The 20,862-nt window shown below is 45.9% G+C and overlaps 1 protein-coding gene across 1 annotated transcript; it reads right to left on the bottom strand.

Annotated features, from left to right (window-relative positions):
• Positions 1-811: 811 nt before the first annotated feature.
• Positions 812-20,659, bottom strand: TIMM22 (translocase of inner mitochondrial membrane 22). Its single transcript, XM_073565381.1, has 4 exons — positions 20,158-20,659; positions 10,623-10,819; positions 3,380-3,452; positions 812-1,321 (listed from the first exon to the last, which is right to left on the bottom strand). Exons 1-4 carry the CDS (start codon positions 20,408-20,410, stop codon positions 1,245-1,247), a joined length of 600 nt encoding a protein of 199 aa, XP_073421482.1. The 5' UTR covers positions 20,411-20,659; the 3' UTR covers positions 812-1,244.
• Positions 20,660-20,862: the final 203 nt, after the last annotated feature.

The following is a 20,862-nucleotide window of genomic DNA, read 5'->3' as shown; positions in this document are numbered from 1 at the left end:
TTGGGGAGGAAATAAGGATCTGGAATGTCTGATTTCAGACTGAATCCTTTTCTTCTCTAGAAATAAGCCAGCACCAGAGATGTCCAACAGGGACTCACTGAGTAAAGAAGCGCTCTGCAGAGCCAGTGCTTCTGTGAATGGGAGAGTTGGGTGAAATACCGGCTAGCTGAACAATTGTCCAGCTGACATACAAGTCCTTGCTTAGACTGCTGTATTTTCAATCTGCATGTCATCCATGTGTGCAATGGACAGTGCACTGACCCTATAATGATCTACTGTCAAATCAAATTAAGGATTACTACATCACAGTATCAGAACCACCATCAGTACAACACAGAGTTTAGTACAGGATCAATTGCAAAATCAGGTCAGCACCATATACAATCTTATCCCATGATCCTGCAATTTCCAGTGTGTCCTTAAAAGAGTTGTCCAGCCTTGGAGTACAAGTCTGCAGTCACTACATGTGACTGCAGATTTGTGAATCCTCACAGCTGTCAAGATTCTTCAGTGCCAGGCACGAGACCACAAGTATGTGATTTGCATACTTGTGGCCACGTGCCAACAAGACGTGCACAGCCTCACTCAATGCAAGTGTATTGAACAAGGCTGGATATGTCTAGTTGGAATATGGCCAGAAGTATGAAAATCATGTACTTGCCTCCGGCAGCAGGAATCCTCAGCCCCTGGCACTCCAGTACAATTTATTGAACCCTTTGTATTCGCACTTTTTTTTTTTTGCTATTAAAAAAAAAAGGAGGTATGAGAAGCTGATCAGACTGCACACACAATAGGACAGGATTTCACCAAATATTATAGAAATCTAGAATATTTTATTGCCCTGTGAGATGATCCTTAGACTTCAGCTTGTTTAGTCTTCAGAATTTGGAAATTAAAGGAATTCTTATGGAAAAACACACACCCTCTGCTAGGGTTCATGCAGAACAGCTCAGGGACCCCAGGATTCCCTTCATGGAGGTGTCCTTTAATTCCACTGCAGAAACATACGTTATGTACAGATGTATAAATAAGTTTTTGGGTAAAACAAACATTTCTTTAAAGATAAATACTTTCTTTCCTGTGGACCATAATCTCCAGGATTTCTGACTGGTCTTGGAAACTCTTGACAAGTAGAACATTTTCACTTCAAAACCAGAACTAGAGGACGGCCAACGTCCTCAGTCCTGCATGTTCCCGTCGTCGATGTCCATGGTGGAGTAGCGCCACCTGGCTGCAAACCGCTTCTACCGCAGGTAATAGTCTATGACGGCAGAAAAAGCAGCAAATCCTCCACAGCCAATAACTCCAGCTTTGAGTCCAGCTGCAAGAGAACAGAAGGCACATTACTCCCGAGTGCCAGGACAAAGATCGGATACAGGCAGAAAGGAGACTGGACTAGATTTTATCTTCTTGACTTTCACCCATCTCCTCACAGAATGACCAAGTGGTTACGCAGATGGGGAGCATCCCCCCCATTACATTACCCTACTCTCTACCACTACATGGATGCGCCATCTTTACAAGAATGATGCCGCATGGGAGCAGGCTCTACTAGGAGAGTCACATTTTAATAAAGCAGTGATCTGCATTCTGTGTCTCGACAAATGTGGCCCTATAAGAGCCCATTCACATGTTGGATTTTCGTACGTACGAAAAAAAACACACCAATTATTGTGAGCAGAGTGTCATCAATTTTTCTCATACATGAAGGAGGGAAAAAAAAAAAAAAGTTTCTCCACCTTTTCCATTCTGACAGTTCGTTAAAATTGAACTGCACTCCAATGTCATCCGAGCGCTGTCCAATTTTTTCACGGACCCATAGACTTGCATGGCCGATTCTGATCCAACCCTTGGATCAAATTTGGACATGTCTCCCTGATTTCCTGCGTACCTCTCTGCCTGCGAAAAATCACAGACATGTGAATGGCACCATAGACTATCCCAGGTATGAATGCTATCCGAGGAAATCACAGGTCGCACTTATAAGCAAGAGACAGAGGTGTGAATGAGGTCTAACTCCCAGCGTATTCTGACCGCCTGCAGTGAACGTGTGCACACTACTAAACTGTGTGGATACAGTATATTCCACCAACGCACACACATGATATATTTCATTACAATTATGATAAGAACCAAGTCAGTGTGATGGACCGTAGTGCTGGACACACCAAAACATTGTCAAGACAAAACGGTTGCCAGAAGCAACAAAGATGTACTAGTCCAATAGTAATTATGTAAATCAATCAAATTTTTATTGGTTAAAATTCATACAAAAAAGTATATAGATCAACATAGGAAATAGCAGGAGGAAATGATGCTGCTGTACTCAAGGGCCGCACAAACCCCCTGAGACCCAAATTCAAGAAGCAAAAATAATAAATCCAATATACCAATAGTATTGAGCCATTATGCCCAGAGCAAAGAAACATGTGAGACACAAATCCTAGTCGCATGAATGGGCAGCGATCATGTTATTGTTACAGGACAAAACGTAATGGTTGTATTACCTGGGTAGAATGGCAGGCTCGGCTTCAGTGTATGGTCCAGGGAGATGTGCGCACCCACCCCAATGCGCGTTTCAGCCTTAGCCAGGGGGCACGAACTGTTCCATCATTCCCTCCTGCTATTTCCTATGTCGGTCTATATACTTTTTTGTATTAATTTTAAGCAATAAAAATGTGATTGATTTACACAATTACTACTGGACTAGTACATCTTTGTTGCTTCTGGCAACCTTTTTTTCTTGAACTGCATGGACGTATAAGGACATTTAAAGACTTGTGTTGCAGTTTCCCTTATAACGAAAGCCAGACACAAGCATCGCACACGTTCCAAACTGGACTTCTGTCGCTGGCTAATAAGGAGGTTCAGTGGTTTCCTCCAGGACTGGTGATGGAGAGCAGTGTGCACACAGCCTATATGTGTCTCCATGTATACAGAGACCTAGTAGGACCAAACGCTGCCCCCAGAGAGACACGGTGTATTCATCCTTCTCCACGTGGACCATGGCTTGTGCAAGAAAACATTAAACATCAGGAAGCTGACAGCATCCTATGCACTACTTATGTTTTATCTTCTTCATTCCTAAAACTTTAGTAAGAGTTTCAAGAAGACAACTAGTCATGTAATCAATAATAATAATAATAATAATAATCTTTATATAGCGCCAACATATTCCGCAGCGCTTTACAGTTGAACAGTTTCAAACACAACAGTCATAAGTAACAACGTTAACAATACAATAATTAAAGCGAAATAAGACGACCCTGCTCGTGGAGCTTACAATCTACAATGAGGTGGGGGGGATACAAAGCACAGGTTTGTATTCAATTTGTAATCAATTTGTAATCAATAACGACTACACCAATTATCTACTAACCTCTGAATCCAATAGCGCCCCCTGTAACACATCCACTAATTACACTATTCTGCCAGTCTGACTTTCCACGATACTATAAAGAAAAGAAACAAGCACAGAATTAGAGTTACTTGATGCTTCTTATCCCCCATTCCACAGCTATGATTCTGGTAGCTGGTTAGGCTCTTTATATGACACGTGTCTGATTACCCGGGCGTCCATGTGTTCTCAACGTGGAAAAAGAATAAGCCGCTGCCAGAAGCTAACTTTCTTTGAGAACAAAGGATCAAACCTGTTAAAGTTTGGAAATCCCAATCCTTCACACCCCGACTTTATTTTGTATGCTAAGGCATCCCTTACACACTGTATTAATGTCAAGCAGCCGTCGGCTTCAGCGGGTCCAGCCACCCATATATTGTGTATGGGGGGAGCCAGAAAACAAGTCCCGCTAAAGCTGGTGAGTTCACCCGACATTAATAACATATGTACGGGCACTTTAACACCCAATAGTCAGTCGGCCTTACCCTACTGTAAGGCTCAGTACACAAGATACATAGTACATCCCATATCATATACAAATTAACACTTGGCCTCTGTCATATAAACCATCTGTACTTGCACATTTGGCAAACACAATAGATGTTACCAATGTATATGCCGAAAATACCCACAAATTATAATAGGCCTAACATGTGCCAAAAACACTTGCATTGGCACTATACATCAAAAATACAGTGCACTGCCCATTTCAAAATGGCTTGGAAAAAAAAAAAATTGATAGCAAGGTAAGGGTGGTATAAGACGACAGCTCCACGTGTCACAGCCAGACAGTATATATACAAGAGGCCAGGAATAGTGTGAAAGCAGACCAGACTCTCACTCATAAGTATTGTATATTAATTATAAAGCTCCATCAGTTCCAGGGCACACAGAATCTATAACTGTCTGATAAAGGGGAAAGAGGACCCGGCTTAGAATCTATAGGGTATGGAGGAGGGTGACAGTAGGTCGGAGTTGGAGCAGCTCCAGCGGTGCTGCGGTGGCAGTGTACTTACTGCAGGCTGTAAGCTTTTCTGAAGAGATGAGTTTTCAATCGTAGAAGACAATCTGATGTGATGAGGAATGGAGGATGGGGCACGCTCAGTAAAATTTGGGGAGATGGTTGGGGGAGGAACGTATGAGCGAGGAGAAGAGCAGCAAATCTTGTGATGACTGGAGATTACATGTGAGAAGGTATCGGGAGGTTAGTGTGGAGGAGACGGATTATGGACAGTCTTGTAGGTCATTTGTAGTCATTTCAGATGGATTCATTGGGGACTTGGAAGCCAGTGAAGAGATTGGCAGAGGAATAGTGAGAGCAGAGGTGGATTAATCCGGTGGTCAAGTTAAGGAAGGACTAGAGATCTGTATTCAGGAGAACACAGAGGAGGAGATTGCAGTAGTTGTGGCGGGAGATCATGAGGGCATGCACTAACATTTGGGTTGATTTGTATTGAGAAAAGGACAACATTTTGAAAGTATTTTTGAGTTGGAGGCAGCAGGAGCTTCTGTCCACATAGAGAATGGATGCGCTGTTCACTGTGACATCACCTTATCCAGCAGCAAGTTATTAACGGGGATATACAAGTCGCAACTAACCATTTATATGGCTGACATATCCTGGCTTGTGATGGGCTGTAGACCCCCCCCAAACCATTACATGATGAGGAGAATCCACGGGTGGCCCGCAGATTTCAGGCACTGACCCGCTATAGGCCGTATGTTCTCAGACACCTGGTATAAGGATTATAGAAGCTGCTTCTATAAGAAATGGCATGTTCGCTTTAGGAGCAGCAGGTGACATTGTCTCCCGTGTGTAGGCACAGCTGAGAGAACGAACACTTCTATAGACAAACCCTGTAACTTCATGCCGTTCCTCAGCACAGTTTGGTAATTACTTGCTAAAAATAACAGGAACTCGAAATCAGCCCACACATCACCACTGTGTAATGTATAGCTGGAATCAGCCCGAGAGAACACACTGCTACTAGAGGAAATGTCCGCATCCTGTCATGGGGACTATTGTAGCCACCTATAGAACAGGCAGAATTAGAGGATTAGGCCACGGTCACACATTCAGTATTTGGTCAGTATTTGTAAGCCAAAATCAGAAGAGGAGCAATCAGAGGAAAAGTATCATATCATAGAAACACCACTTCTGTATTTATCACCCACTCCCGGTGATGGCTTACAAATACTGAGGTGAAAAAAAACTCATCAAAAACTGAAAATCTGAATGTGGCTTTACTGTTATGTATTGGGCAGTCTAGAGAAACCGCCTAGTGAGGCTCAGCATCCACCGCTCGCTGCCTGCAGACACTCAAATGTGTTCCCCATAGGTGACTAAGACCCTGGTCCAGTCGTAGTGAAGTGGATGATAGACGTATGTGATTTCTCTCAGTCCTACATGTGAGATCAGGGATAATGCGGACATCAATAGAAAGAAAAAATATGCCAGCTCACCAGTAACCACCACAGATCCTCGGAACTCCGTATAGACAGACGTGGAAGTAGATCATGAATAGAATAATTAGTTCCAGCTGCGTAAAACTTATCCTTCTTTATTTCATCAGTTTAAAACATGATACAGAACTCTCCAAAAATTGCCACAACCACGAACAAGGCAACGCCATGGTTTAGACAAAGATTGTTCTGATCGAAACGCGTTGCCTTGTTCGTGGTTGTGGCAATTTTTGGAGAGTTCTGTATCATGTTTTAAACTGATGAAATAAAGAAGGATAAGTTTTACGCAGCTGGAACTAATTATTCTTTTCATGATAATGCTGACATACCTGCGATCAGCCAATGTGTCACAGGGGTGTACTGACTGCTGAGATCTGCCACCCCCGGTCCAGATAAGGTGCCACTCTCATCCAGGTATCCGGTCCAGCAGCGCAGTCATTTGGTCCTGGGATGTAGCTACACGTTCCCATACAACTCTTAAATATAAGCAAGACCTAGGTCATTAGGCATCAATAGAGACCACTAAAACCAGGTGTCTGACGGCAAATAATAGGAACTACACTGTGTTCCAAATTATTATGCAAATTGGATTTAAGGTGTCATAAAGATGTAATTTTTTGTTTATCAAGTAAACTCATAGATGGTATTGTGTATCAGGGCTCTTTGGATCACTGAAATCAATCTCAAATGCCTGTGATAATTAGTTTACCAGGTGAGCCCAATTAAAGGAAAACTACTTAAGAATGATGTTCCACATTATAAAGCAGGGCACAGGTTTCATGGAATTTAGGAAAGAAAAAGGATCTCTCTGCTGCTGAAAAGCATCAAATAGTGCAATGCCTTGGTCAAGAGATGAAAACATTAGATATTTCCCAAAAATTTAAACGTGATCATCGAACTGTTAAGGGATTAGTGGTTGATTCTGAGCACAGACATGTTTGTGCTGATAAAGGCAGAATGAGGAAGGTTTCTGCCAGGCAAGTTCATCAGATTAAGAGAGCGGCTGCTAAAAAGCCATTACAAACCAGCAAACAGATATTTAAAGCTGCTGGTGCCTCTGGAGTCCCTCGAACCTCAAGGTGTAGGATCCTTCAAAGGCTTGCTGTGGTGCATAAATCTACTATTCGGCCACCCCTAAACAGTGTTCACAAGCAGAAATGGTAGCAGTGGGCCCAGACATACATGAAGACTAATTTTCATACAGTCTTGTTTACTGATGAGTGTCGAGGAACCCTGGATGGTCCAGATGGATGGAGTAGTGGATGGTTGGTGGATGGCCACTATGTCCCAACAAGGCTGCGACATCAGCAAGGAGGTGGAGGAGTCATGTTTTGAGCCGGAATCATGGGGAAACAGCTGGTAGGGCTCTTTAAGGTTCCTGAAGGTGTGAAAATGACCTCTGCAAAGTATATCGAGTTTCTGACTGACAGCTGTCTTCCATGGTATAAAAAGCAGAAACGTGCCTTCAGGAGCAAAATCCTCTTCATGCATGACAATGCCCCATCTCATGCTGCAAAGAATCCCTCTGAGTCATTGACTGCTATGGGCATAAAAGGAGATAAACTTATGGTGTGGCCACCATCTTCCCCTGACCTCAACCCTATAGAGAACCTTTGGAGTATCATCAAGCAAAAGATCTATGAGGGTGGGAGGCAGTTCACATCAAAACAGCAGCTCTGGGAGGCTATTCTGACTTCATGCAAAGAAATACAAGCAGAAAACTCTCCAAAAACTCACAAGATCAATGGATGCAAGAATTGTGAAGGTGATATCAAAGAAGGGGTTCCTATGTTAACATGTAACTTGGCCTGTTAGGATGTTTTGGAGTTAAATAGCTTTTTTGTTCGGTGAATGTGACCTCCTAATGCTGCAAATTCCACAAATGAGCATTTTCAGTTCTTTAAAACATATCAAATGTTTAGAAATTCTACTGTGCCTAATAATTTGGAACAGTGCAATTTGAGTTTTTATTCATTTTGGAGATTATACTGTTATCATTGGGAGGTTTCTTCAATAAAATTTGATGTATACTCTAACAGGTGATGACTTTTATTAGACTGACTGTCATTTGTACCGACTATTTAGGAAACTCATAAAAAAATATCATTTGCATAATAATTTGGAACACAGTGTAATTCACAGGCTCCAATATGGCCTGGTACATACAGCCGGTCATGCAGCACGTGCGGATAAAATTAAGTTAGGCCCTTAAATAAACCTTCAAAAACATGCAAAACACAATCCGCAGAGACACCATCACATGTTTCTCAACGCAAGCAATAACTAGCCAGGTCTTTCCCCGGAAAGGAACAACCACGGAAAGGGCAGTCTCCAATGAAGGAAACCACCTGTGCCAAAACATGGTATCCATCCACAGACAGCTGTTTCGGGGTATTGCCCCTCATCAGTGTTGTGTAGGAAACTGGCTTGTGTTTTGCATATTTTTACATATCTCCCATAAGGGATGGGGGCATTGCTCTAGAATCACTGCGTTGAGAAACGTGATGGTGTCTCCGCAGTGTTGGATGTTGATCTCCATGAGTTCATTCATCCTCATTTTTCACAGTCTTCTACTAGGCATTGCTCCTACTGGCCAGTTTCCTACTCCACACTGATGAGGGGCAATACCCCGAAACAGCTGTCTGTGGATGGATACCATGTTTTTGCATAGGTGGTTTCCTTCATTGGAGACTGCCCTTCCCGGGGAAAGACCTGGCTAGTCATTGCTTGCGCTCAGAAACATGTGATGGTGTCTCCGTGGCTTTTGCATATTTTTACATATTTCCCATAAGGAATGGGGGCATTGATCTAGAATCACTGCGTTGAGAAACATGTGATGGTGTCTCCGCAGTGTTGGATGTTGATCTCCATGAGTTCATTCATCCTCACTTAAGGCTGTGTGCACACGTAGCGATTTTTTAAGCGTTTTTGCCGCGATTTTCGGCGCGAAAACACTTAAAAATCGTGTACAGAACGCCCCCCATGCATTCCTATGGCATTCCGCACATGCTGTGCTAATGCTGCGCTTTTTTTCGCGGCGGAATCGCATCGCGGAAAAAAAAAAATCGCAGCATGCTCATTCTTTGTGCGGAATCGCAAAGAATTGCCGCGATTCCGCACCCATAGGAATGCATGAGAATCGCTTACTTCCCGCATGTGGCTATGCCCACCATGCGGGAAGTTAAGCGTCTCATGTGCGGTTGGTACCCACGGTGTGGAGGAGAGGAGACTGTCCTCCGGGCCCTGGGCACCATACCCCTGTAAAATAATAAAAAAAATCGAGGTATATTTACCTTCCGGCGTCCCGCGCTGCATTCCCGGCCTAAGCGTTCCCAGTAATGCCTTGCGGCAAGGCCCTGTAATGACGTGGTCTCGTGAGATCGCTATAGCAACGCGAGACCAACGTCATCACAGGTCTCGCAAGGTATTACTGGGAACGCTGTGGCCCGGGAATGCAGCGCGGGACGCCGGAAGGTAAATATACCCCGATTTTTTTTTTTTTTTTTTTTTTTTAGTATTTTAACATCCTATCTTTTACTATTGATGCCGCATAGGCAGCCTCAATAGTAAAAACCTGGTCACACTTGTCAAACACTATGTTTGACGAGTGTGACCAACCTGTCAATCACTTTCCAAGCGATGCTTCAAATCGCTTGGAAAGTGCTTGAATATCGCACGCGAAAATCGCGGCAAAATCGCGATCATAATCGCGGTAAAATCGCGGTGAAATCGCGCGGAAAAAACCACGCGATTTCTGGGAAGGAGTCCGGTTTTTAGTGAGCGTTTTAAAACGCTACGTGGGCACATAGCCTTAATAAACCTTGGCATCAAATATAATGAAGCAGAAAGCTGTGAAACTTCTACCACTGACAGGAAAGAGGGAGGACGTATCCGTGCCCACCGTAGTTCATTTATTAGCAGTTATTCTGCTTGTGAGAAGCCATTCACCAATGAAATGCAAGAAATGGCTTTCTCTTTTAAAAAAAGTGACGATGAAGTTTACGGTCCTATTGCTTAAGATTACATCAAAAGAAAATTAGACGCAATATGGACGGATGGAACTGCGAGCTGTCACCCATAGAAGTTAGTGGAGCCGCGGACAAGAGACATTTCGGGACTGCTGCTTTCACCATCGGTGAGGACCTCTAGTAATCATACAATTTTCATGTATTGTGTAGCTAGGGGATAAATGTATTTGGTGGGGAAAACTTTGTGAGGGTCACCAGGAGTCTGACCCCGATCTGTCCACTACCATGGAGGAGCAGTGACATACAGGAGTTGGGCATGACTGTGTAATTAAATGCAGAAATCTTCTGGAAAATGAAAGATTACTTGCTTCAGGTTGTTGCATAAAGTCCTGTAAGCAGACAAACTATGGACAAGTACTCAGATCTGAGAGATTTCGTGGAGCCATCTTTTTGTCCCCCTTTTTTTGCCACCGTAACTAATAATATAACCATACGTTTGGGAATATGACCGAGTTCAGGCGGCTTTGGAGGACATGTAAACTTTTTTTTTTTTTACAGCAATGACTAAAGCTGATAGCAAGTAATCCTCCAACACCGGAGGGGGGACATGGCGAGCGCAGGGCAGTCATGAGTTCACTTTGTTTTTCCTAATCTCACATAACGTTCGCTGATCCTACAGATCTTTCATGTGATCACAAAACTTTGTGGGTGACATTCTTTGCCCAGTGTCAGAAGATTAATGCCACCATCACACACGGTATAATACAGGTCTGAGACAGCAGATATGGACTTACAGATTCCACCAAACACTCCGTACAGGAAAACATCGCTCCCACAATGGCAAAGTTTTTGGCGTAGGACATTCCTCTCTGACCCATATCCTTCAGCACCTCTTTGGCAGTGGGAGTACGATATGGATCCTTAGGATCAAAGCCGACATTGGTATCGATACCTGCAGTAAAAACACCGAAGGCTCCACCCAGGACAAAACCTGAAAGAGAAAGCAGAGACTATCATATGTGGAGGGCTGGATGACTGTAGTTCAGGACACAATGGGAGTTGTACTTTTGCAACAACAATGAAGCCATGGCCGCCCATAGGTGCTTATGCAAAGCGTATTGGCAGACCATGGGAAGTCTAAAGTGGTGCCAGCAGCACAACACAGGAACCTCAGTGCACCCTGAGCAATAAATTCACAATCCAGCAGAAATACAGTGGCCAATGGCCGAGACGTGTCCTTGGATCCCCTTACATCCCACGGTGTGGACAGCCGCTCAGTGACCCCATACTGTGACACGGGCCGGCCACGGTCTCTTTGATGTGTGATTTGTTTTGTCTCTACAGGATCAGGTTACTTCCCCCCCGGTAAATTGCCAGTCGTAATAAATGGATGAAAATGACACATAATAGAGGATCATTACAGCTGGCCTCATGGTAATAACGCACAGATGCTTCAAACAGCCCAGATCAGTAGGATGAATGATGCAGAACTGCTCGCTGGAGGCCTGGTGGGAACCTGCTGGTAGGCGACCATACTACGGAATACATTATGCTCCTGGCCCCTCTGTACTGTCCACTACATCATTTCTGAGGAGGCCGTGTTAGTAACACTGTCCTATAGAGCTGTGTGTGAAATGGTCATCACTAGTACTTTCCCAGGGCGCCTGATATATTCGTCAAGTTTGCAATGTACCGAACTAGCTGCCTCCCTGGACCCTCGTCAGTCAGTGCTTGTTACTGCCCCTGCATCTGCCTCTCACAGGCATTTATTAATGGTGCTATCCAGGACTATATTCGTTTTTTTACTGTGGGACTAAGAACTAACAGGCAGGTTTTTGAGAGCTACCTGCATTTCTGCCCAGCACAAACTTCCACCAACACAGTGGTCACAGACTGCTCCTGCCGGCGATTCTGCGGCTTCTGCTATGGTCAGAGCACTGGCTTCTCTTCTGCTCTGTTGACAGGGTGTGATAGCTGATATCATGGTGACTGACAGCAGGGTGCCACCTGTCAATCCGCATGATGTCGGCAGTCACGCCATATCAACAGAGAAGCCCAGAAGAAGCGCTGCTTTGTTTACGTGCAGCAGCTGAATTGCCAGCAGGAGCGGTCAGTAATCGCTCTGAACCGGATAGAACAGGCAGGTAGTTGCTGCTCATTTTAAAAAATAATTTAGACCTGGACAACCCTTTTAACCCATTAGGTTGTACAGGGTTAGACACAGGCAGACAAACAAATCCCCCCCCCACCAGAGAAACATGAAGCTTCTCAGATGGAGAGAGACTCAATGGAGGCAGTAAAGTCTGGGGTCAGTTAGTGAAGCCGCAGCGCCAGAGAATGGAGATTCACAGCTCAGCTTGAGATTTGGGGAATCTGAAATAATTTAGAAAATAAGGCGCACTACCATATCCAAATACATTGTATGTAGGTGCTATATCCAGTAGTAAAACAGTAAAGCAGGAATCAAAGAAAAGAGCTCTACTGTACGATATGCACACTAAGAGTTAAATCATATCAGAAAAAGCTTTATTAGCCCACAACCAAACATAAAACATAATTAAAACCACGTGGGTCCCACAGCCCAAGCCCATGAAACACATACAGTAATGTCAATACAAGTACTTTATCCTCCAATCTCAATCCCCTAATTAATCCCCTTAATTACTTAATCCCCCAATCCTATACGTAAATTGACTCTGCGTAGTAAACTGACACTCACAGTGCATATTACAATTATAGTGGAACAGTATTGCACTTTGGATCCCGGAAAAAAATCCCTACACCGTACGGATAAATAGCTGGGGTCGCAATACCCCCTCTATATAGGATAAGCTGATAGCCTGTATATGCCTATTGTAGCTGTTTACCAATCAGGAGCCAGAGAAAGATCCGCGGTTAACACAGCGATACGCGTGGGGCCACTGTCGGTTCCTTGCCCACGCCTTTTATGATGGATCTTTCCTTGGGAATCTGAAGTCACCACCTCGATTGCTTAATTGTTCAGGTGAAAAACACAATGACATTATAACCACTGCCATCAGGCGCTTCCGCCACCACAATGGGTTGTGCTTGGTCTGTAGATAGGTGGTACATGTCAATGTAACAGCCACAGGTCTGCAGGGACACCCTGGATCCTAGCCCAACATTGCCGGGAGCTTCTCCCTGCCCCCCTCTCCCTTGCCACAGCTTAGTACATCCTAGTATCATCTTGTCCCCAGAAAATGGACAAGAATCCAGCCATCCATGCGATGTATGAGAACAGGATACACATCGCACTGGCCCAACGTCTTCCATTGCTCCCTGGTCCAGTTCTACAGCTCAGATGCCCACTGTAGGCACACTCAGCTGATACTGTCATGCCCCTAAATAAAGTTACTTAAAAGGGGTAGTCTGGTAAAAAACCATAAGTCCGCAGTCACTGTCATTAATGTTATAATAAAAAACGCTCGGCTGCCTGCAGGGCTCCACTTGTGGCTCCTAATAAATCTACTTTCTTGGTTATATATTGTAGCACAAGATGAATTTAAAGGGGGTTGTCCAATCTTCAGCTACAAGACTGCAGACTTGTGAATACCTCACATCGCAAGGGATCCTGCGGTGTCAGCACCAGGAAAGGCAGTCGTGTGACCACAAGTGTGTGATTTACATACTCCCGGCCACATTCCAACCAGACGTGTGCGGCCTCTCACTACACTTCTTTTGTGGCCATCTAGTTGGAATGTGACAGGAAGTATGCAGATCACATACCTGCGGACACGCATTACTGTCTATGGGAACACATTGGTACACAAGGACATGTATGCATGCGCTCTTCAAAATGTAAATAGAAATCCCATGAGACACGCCCATTTTTGTCTGACGTCATATCGAACGCATGCGCATAAACAATGCAAACGCATGCAAAAATGCATACAAAGCGGTTTTTTTCAGACATGTGTAAGATGATGCGCATGAAAAACGCTGTGTAAACATGCGAATGATACGATGCGGACTCAAACACTAATGTGAACCTAGCCTTAGTGAGTGACCGCAGATTTGCAGCTTAAGACCAGACAACACCTTGAAGAGATTTAAATCTGAGGGTTTGATTTTTCTTAACCTATCACCTATCCCGTGTTAATAGCAATAAAACCTGACATTTCTCGCCCTCCGCATCACCTCCACTGCTCCCTTCTGCCTTTACCGGCTGCAGCAGCGACATCACATCTACTGCCCACGTATCTGCTGCAGTCAATCACTGGGCTGACTGGTGCTGCCGGTGAGGGCGCCACTAGCCGCTGCGCCCACTGATCACCTGGTGCAGTCTTGAGGGCACTGCAACAACACAGAGAAAAATGGAGGGGGAAAAACAGCAGATTTAGGCCTCTTTCACACATCAGGTTTTCGCCGTCAGGCGCGATCCGGCGCTTTTGACAGAAACCGGATCCGGCGAAATGCAATGCCGGATCCGGTTTCCCCCCCATTGACTTGCATTTGCGCCGGATGCCCATGCGTTTCATCCGGTTATCGCCGGATCCGGCAATGTGTCGCAATGTGTCGCGATCCGGCGTCTGGAAAAAACGTCTACTGTAACGTTTTTTGTCTCCGGCGAAAAAGCCGGACACGCCGGATCCGGCGCGTCCGGCTTTTTCACACAATGAAAGCCTATGAGCGCCGCAATGCGCCGGATCTGGCGAAAGCCTGATCCGGCGGCCGGATCCGGTTTTTTGGTCTGAGCATGCTCAGTAGCTCTGCCCACAAGACATATATAAAAGCAAGACAGTGGGACCCACAGCCACACCCAACATGCCACCCAAGACAGCAACCAGGCGCAGGAGAAGGCAGGAGACCACTGCAGCACCATCCGCACCACCACCACCCCAAATGGAGCAGCAAATAGAACATGCTGAGGAGGGGAGGCCAGCAGCAGAGGAGAGATGGTAATTATCAAATAACCCATTCCTCCAAACTAGGGCTATTGAATATCAAGATATTCATTGGCCCTTTGTTTCTCTTTATTCAACAGCCGCCCAATAGATGCAGCAGCAGCAATGGCAGCAGCTTCAACACCACCCACAGGCATGGAGTATGGCCACCAGGAAGACAGCACATCATCTTCTGGGAGCCCTCCCTCGCATCGTCAGCGTTTGACGGTAAGTTTTTATTTCCAAAATCCATCTTCTCTGTAATATATGTCTATTCATTGCCTTTTATTTCAAAACAGGAATCACAAGATGAAGAGGAGCTCCCAGAAGCAGAAGGAAGGGGTGGACAGACACCTGGAGTGGGCTCACAATTGGTAAGTTTTTTGCATCAAACGCAGAAACACAACATCACACTACACACAACACATAGAAAACAATGTTCTGCAGACCACACACAGCAAACAAATGCCTACATCCAAAGACATAACTTTTTTTGTTTTCTTCTCTAGTCTTCCCGATCTGGTGCTTGGCCAAGAGGTCCTCGCAGTGCCTCCCAGGGTCGTCGGCGACAGCAACGCGGCGGTCACCAGCGTGTAAGTATAAATATTTTTACTTTTTTTTTTGCACTTTTTATTTCATTTCTTTTGTGGAGGCTAATTATGTTATTTTTGTCTTTTTCTTTAACAGCCTTCACAGCGTGCTCCCGACTCTGACGTTGAGGATGGAGGGATTGATATGGACCGCCTCATCGATCTTGTCAGAGAAAGGGAGCCGCTCTGGAATATGGCTGACCGCCGCCACGCTGACCTGATCGTTACCCGACGACTCTGGGAGGAAATCTGTTCGCTCCTTGTGGGCCGCTGGGAGGACCTCGATGTTCGGGCCCAGATTACAGAGCGTAAGTATATACAGTACCGGTTGCTTGATGTAAACCAGTGTTTCCCGAACTCCAGTCCTCGTGGTCCCCACGGATCATGTGTTCAGGATTTCTATTTACTATGGAAATCCTGAAAACATGACCCCTGGGGACCATGAGGACTGGAGTTTGGGAAACACTGATGTTGTATACTAACCACTCCTTTCTCGTTTCAGGGAACAGAATTGTGAATCGGTGGCGGTCTGTGAGGGATCGTTTCAAGAAGGAGTTCAATAAAGAGATGCGGGCCCCGAGTGGATCTGGAGGACGCAGGAGCAAGTACAAGTACGCAGAAGCCCTGTCGTTCCTCCGTGAAACAATGCTCACCAGAAGGTAAATATTACACACCACATGTGAAAAAAAATGTTAGATGTAAATTTTTTTTTCAGCCAGGGCCATACCATGTCAGTATTTTAATTGTTTTTCTCTTTATTCCACAGCACGGTGAGCAGCACTCGGGAGCCTGCACGATTGGACCCTTCTGAGGCGATCCCTGAGGAGACCGGCACCGAGGGACACTTCGACCGCCCCGGTACATCTGCACCTTCCCAGCCTTCCCACACATTCGACCCATCTGTCCCATCCACCAGCACAGGAGCATCGTGGCCGCCTACATTACATGAAGCTGCTGGTGAGGAGATCGCTTTCCCTTTACCCCACCCTTCTGCCCCTGCCACCTCTAGTACACCTGCGGGTACTGGGCGGCAGCGGCAGAGGGGTCAGGAAAAGACTTATGCGCCAGAGTTCTTGCATCTGAATGCATCTTTCCAGAACTGTCTAAAAGTCTTGTCAGAGCAAATCTCCGCAGGCTATCAGCAGATCAACTCCAGCATTCTGGAGGTGAAGACACTTCTGCAAACCATGCATTCAGAAGCAAGATCTTCGCCAAACCACACCTTTTTCAGGTCTGTTGTGGAGCGCATGGAAACGCTCTCTCCTGCCCAGCAGATGCATGTAATGCATTCATGCCACGCTGCTCTCCAGCAAGTTACCTCCCAACCTCCTCCTCCTCCTCCCACCACAGTAGTTGCTCCACCTGCACCCCCTCCAGCCACTTTCCATCCTCCCCCTCCTATTACATCTACACCCCCTCCAGCCACTTTCCATCCTCCCCCTCCTATTACATCTACACCCCCTCCAGCCACTTTCCATCCTCCCCCTCCTATTACATACCATCCACCTCCAGCCACTTTCCATCCTCCCCCTCCTATTACATACCATCCACCTCCAGCCACTTTCCATCCTCCCCCTCCTATTACATACCATCCACCTCCCCAGCACCAGCCACCTCCCCAGCACCAGCCACCTCCCCAGCACCAGCAACCTCCCCAGCACCAGCAACCTCCCCAGCACCAGCAACCTCCCCAGCACCAGCAACCTCCCCAGCACCAGCAACCTCCCCAGCACCAGCAACCTCCCCAGCACCAGCAACCTCCCCAGCACCAGCAACCTCCCCAGCACCAGCAACCTCCCCAGCACCAGCAACCTCCCCAGCACCAGCAACCTCCCCAGCACCAGCAACCTCCCCAGCACCAGCAACCTCCCCAGCACCAGCAACCTCCACAGCACCAGCAACCTCCACAGCACCAGCAACCTCCACAGTACCAGCAACCTCCACAGTACCAGCAACCTGCCTCGTACCAGACATCTCCCCACTTCCAGCAACCTGCCCCGTACCAGACATCTCCCCACTTCCAGCAACCTGCCCCGTACCAAACTCCTTCCCCATACAACTTGCCATCAACATCATCTGCTCCTACAGTCCCTGCCCAACCCTCCACTCCACCACCTCTTCTGCTTCCCACATGTCCACCCATTCTGTAGTTTTTTCCACACCTTCACCTCTAACTGTTCCTTCCCCACAACGATCCCAGTCCTCTCTACACACTCCCAGTGTCGAAGTGTCCCGCAGCCCCTACAGCAGTATTTCCACCACACACTACACAGAATTATAATGTGTGTTTTTAAATAAAAATGACCAGTTTTATGGTTTCAGTTTTATAGTTTCAAATTTTTATTAAACATGTTTATTAAAATTTTAAAACGGTTTACTAAAAAAAACATTTTTCAATAAAAGTTAAATTATTTTACACTGGTTGTCTGTCATTTCTTTCTGCGGCGAAAAAGGTTAAATACAGGGTATTTAAAAGGTGAAATGGTATTCAAAACTAGGTATATAACTGTGGGTAAATTTTAGCTTTTTGCCACAGTTGTGTTCCTGGTTGTGTTTGAAGCAAAGTATTTCACCTAAAAAGTTGTGTTTATTGTTGGTGATTTCCTAACAATGTACACAACTTTTGTTAAAAGGTGAAATACTTTGCATAAAACACAACCAGGTACACACCTGTGGCCTAAAGCTAAAAATAGAGACCATGACAAGATAGCCAACTTTGGTTGGCAAAGGTATATACTGTTGGTCCAGAAGGTACACAAGTTTGGGGCACAAATCTTTCACACTCTGTCATCCTGCCAGTGTACTCTGCCTTGAGGTGACATAAAGTATAGTGCAAAATTGTCCCTCATTACTGAAACCGTCACAGAACTTCTAGTGGTAATGTCATGGTAATCTTGCAAGGTGGTTTCTTCAGAGGTGTCCTCAATGGAAATGGGTTCCTTGCATATAACAAAATTGTGGAGTACCACGCACGCTTTGATCACCTCGTCCACAGTTTCTGTCTTGAGGTTGATTGCAGTCAATAGGACCCGCCATTTGGCTGTCAGAATACCAAAGGTACATTCAACCATTCTTCTTGCTCTTGTGAGGCGGTAATTAAAAATGCGTTTTGGTCTTGTCAATCCTCTGCTAGAGTACGGTTTCAAAAGGTGTTCTGACAGCTGGAAGGCTTCATCCCCTACACAGACAAATGGCATAGGTGGACCAGATGTTTGCGGCAGCGGTCTAGGTGGTGGGAACTGGAAGGTGTTTCCATACAGTTTACGCCCCATGGCAGACAGTTTGAAAACTTGAGAGTCATTGGAGCGGCCATAGGCCCCAATATCAACAGCAATAAATTTGTATTCCGCGTCAGCGATGGCCATGAGGACAATTGAAAAATATTTCTTGGAATTGAAATATTCCGATCCAGATCCAGCTGGCTTTACAATGCGGATATGTTTCCCGTCCACAGCGCCCAAGCAGTTTGGAAACTGACATATCTGTTGAAACTTGTCAGCAATTTCAATCCACCTCTCTGTTGTGGGCTCTGGTAAAAACTCTTCAGCTAAGGAGTCCCACAGTGCACGGCATGTGTACTTCACTATTCCAGATATGGTGGAAATCCCGAGTCTGTACTGGAAATGCAGTGACGAAAGGGATTCTCCAGTTGCAAGAAATCTGTGGGGAATTAAAAAACAATCAATTAGTTTAAAATCACAGCATTACATACCAAAACTCAGCTATAACACTTGGAGCTGCAAACTACCACCAACAAGATTGCAGTGAAAGTGTGCTCTGATGCGAGCATATCCAATAAATGTGGCTTACCTTAAAGTCACCATCAGACGCTCTGCGGGTGAAACAGAGAAGCGGCAATAGGTGTCCGCTTTTCTTATGAGGTGTGCAATGCGCTCCACCAAGTAATCAAAATTCTCCATTTTCATCCTAACATATCCAAAAAATGTATCCGGGTTTCGTCGAAGGTCCATGCATAGTGTAGAATAGACCCCACGCGTCATTCTCTTGGCTGTGATGGGGTGGATCCACAAACGTCGTCTACGATGCCTGATGCGCCGCTGTCTCGCTCTCTCCTTCTCCAGAACAATCACCCTCAAACGATTCGCCTCCGCTGTAAAATCCGCCAAATTCTTCAAAATATTTCCAATGACAACATCCATCTTCGCCAGTAACTTGCTCTTCTCTCCAACCTGCACTTTCTCCTCTACAACCTGTCAAAGAAGGGCTGTAGGAACACGCTATATATAGTTTTCCAGTAGCCAATCCCGTTCGGAAGGCCACAAGGGTCAATTTTAAAAACCGGATCCGGCATAATCCGTCGAAAAACGGATAGAAAAACGGATGAACCGGATGAGACGGATCCGGTTTTGTCTGTCAAGAAAAAGACGGATCCGGCAGAAAACCGGATCCGTCACATCCGGTTTTACTAAACATTTGCCGGATCCGGCGTTCCGGCACGACGCCGGATCGCGCCTGACGCCGAAAACCTGATGTGTGAAAGTAGCCTTACTGTTTAACATATGTAAATAAATAGTGTAAAAAAAAAATAAACACATTTATATCTGGAAAATCCCTGTTGGCCGTGTTCATACATGCAGCAATACTGCATTTTCCCAGGATTACTGCAGTCTCTCCATCTGTGGCGTTCAGGCATTGCTGCTCAGTATAACACCCAGCAACCACCAATCACCACACAGTTTAGCACATGGCAACCAGTCACAGAGCTGCTTTCATTTCAACAAAGCCAATTACAGGATAGAAGCTTGTCCCTCATAGGCGAATTGGGTCAGACCACACCCATTACTGGATGAGAGTGCTGCTGACAGTGCGCTCACCCCCCACACAGGCCAGGGTCGCCTTGAAGCCGCAGCTCTCCATCACCCGCTCCATCAGCTTCTGCTCATCGGATTTTATTGGCGCCGGGAATCCCCCGAGGCCCCCGGGAATCACATCCTTCGGTCTCCTCTTCTCCCCGACCAGGTGCTCCAGTATCAGGCTGTACTGCAGTGTACCATGCCCGGGAGCCGCTGCTGAGGACGGAGTCCCGGCCTCGGGGGTCAACACTGTGCTTCCACCGGGCGCCGCCATGACAGTCTGCACACGTGATAGATTCCGCTGCGCACTTTCCACACAAATAGGAAAAAACAAATAAAACTATTCGAACAGATGTCAACGATGAGCAACAATGCCTCCCGGGATTAATCGGTCACCCGCTGTTGGGAGGGCAGCCAGCACGTTCAAGCAACGGCGCCAGCAGATTCGTCACATAACACGTGATTGCTACCCCGCCCCTCCGCGTCAGGCAGCCAAGAGAGCGATGCGTGCGCCTGCGCGGCGGTGCCGACAGGAGGATCTCCCCATGGACCGCCAGCACTCTAGTGTCACGTGACGTCTATACCGCAATAATACCGTTATGCTATACAAAAAGGTCATACTGTACCACAATACCACCGCTACACAGTAAGATAACACCGCCATACTGTACCACAATACCACCGCTACACAGTAAGATAACACCGCCATACTGTACCACAATACCA

The sequence above is a fragment of the Dendrobates tinctorius genome, unplaced genomic scaffold (genome assembly GCF_039654945.1).
Source record: "Dendrobates tinctorius isolate UK_male_01 unplaced genomic scaffold, ASM3965494v1 ptg000016l, whole genome shotgun sequence".
In the NCBI taxonomy this organism is placed as follows: Eukaryota; Metazoa; Chordata; class Amphibia; order Anura; family Dendrobatidae; genus Dendrobates; species Dendrobates tinctorius.
The sequence above is the reverse complement of the archived record's forward strand: the minus strand, read 5'-3'. Positions and strand labels throughout refer to the sequence as shown.

Coding starts and splice junctions, on each gene's coding strand:
- TIMM22 (XM_073565381.1), bottom strand. CDS start 20,410: ATGGCGGCGCCCGGTGGAAGCACAGTGTTGACCCCCGAGGCCGGGACT. Junction 10,820..20,157: donor GACCCTGGCCTGTGTGGGGG/GTGAGCGCACTG, acceptor TTTCTCTTTCAG/GTTTTGTCCTGGGTGGAGCC. Junction 1,322..3,379: donor GGGCGCTATTGGATTCAGAG/GTTAGTAGATAA, acceptor GTTCTCTTGCAG/CTGGACTCAAAGCTGGAGTT.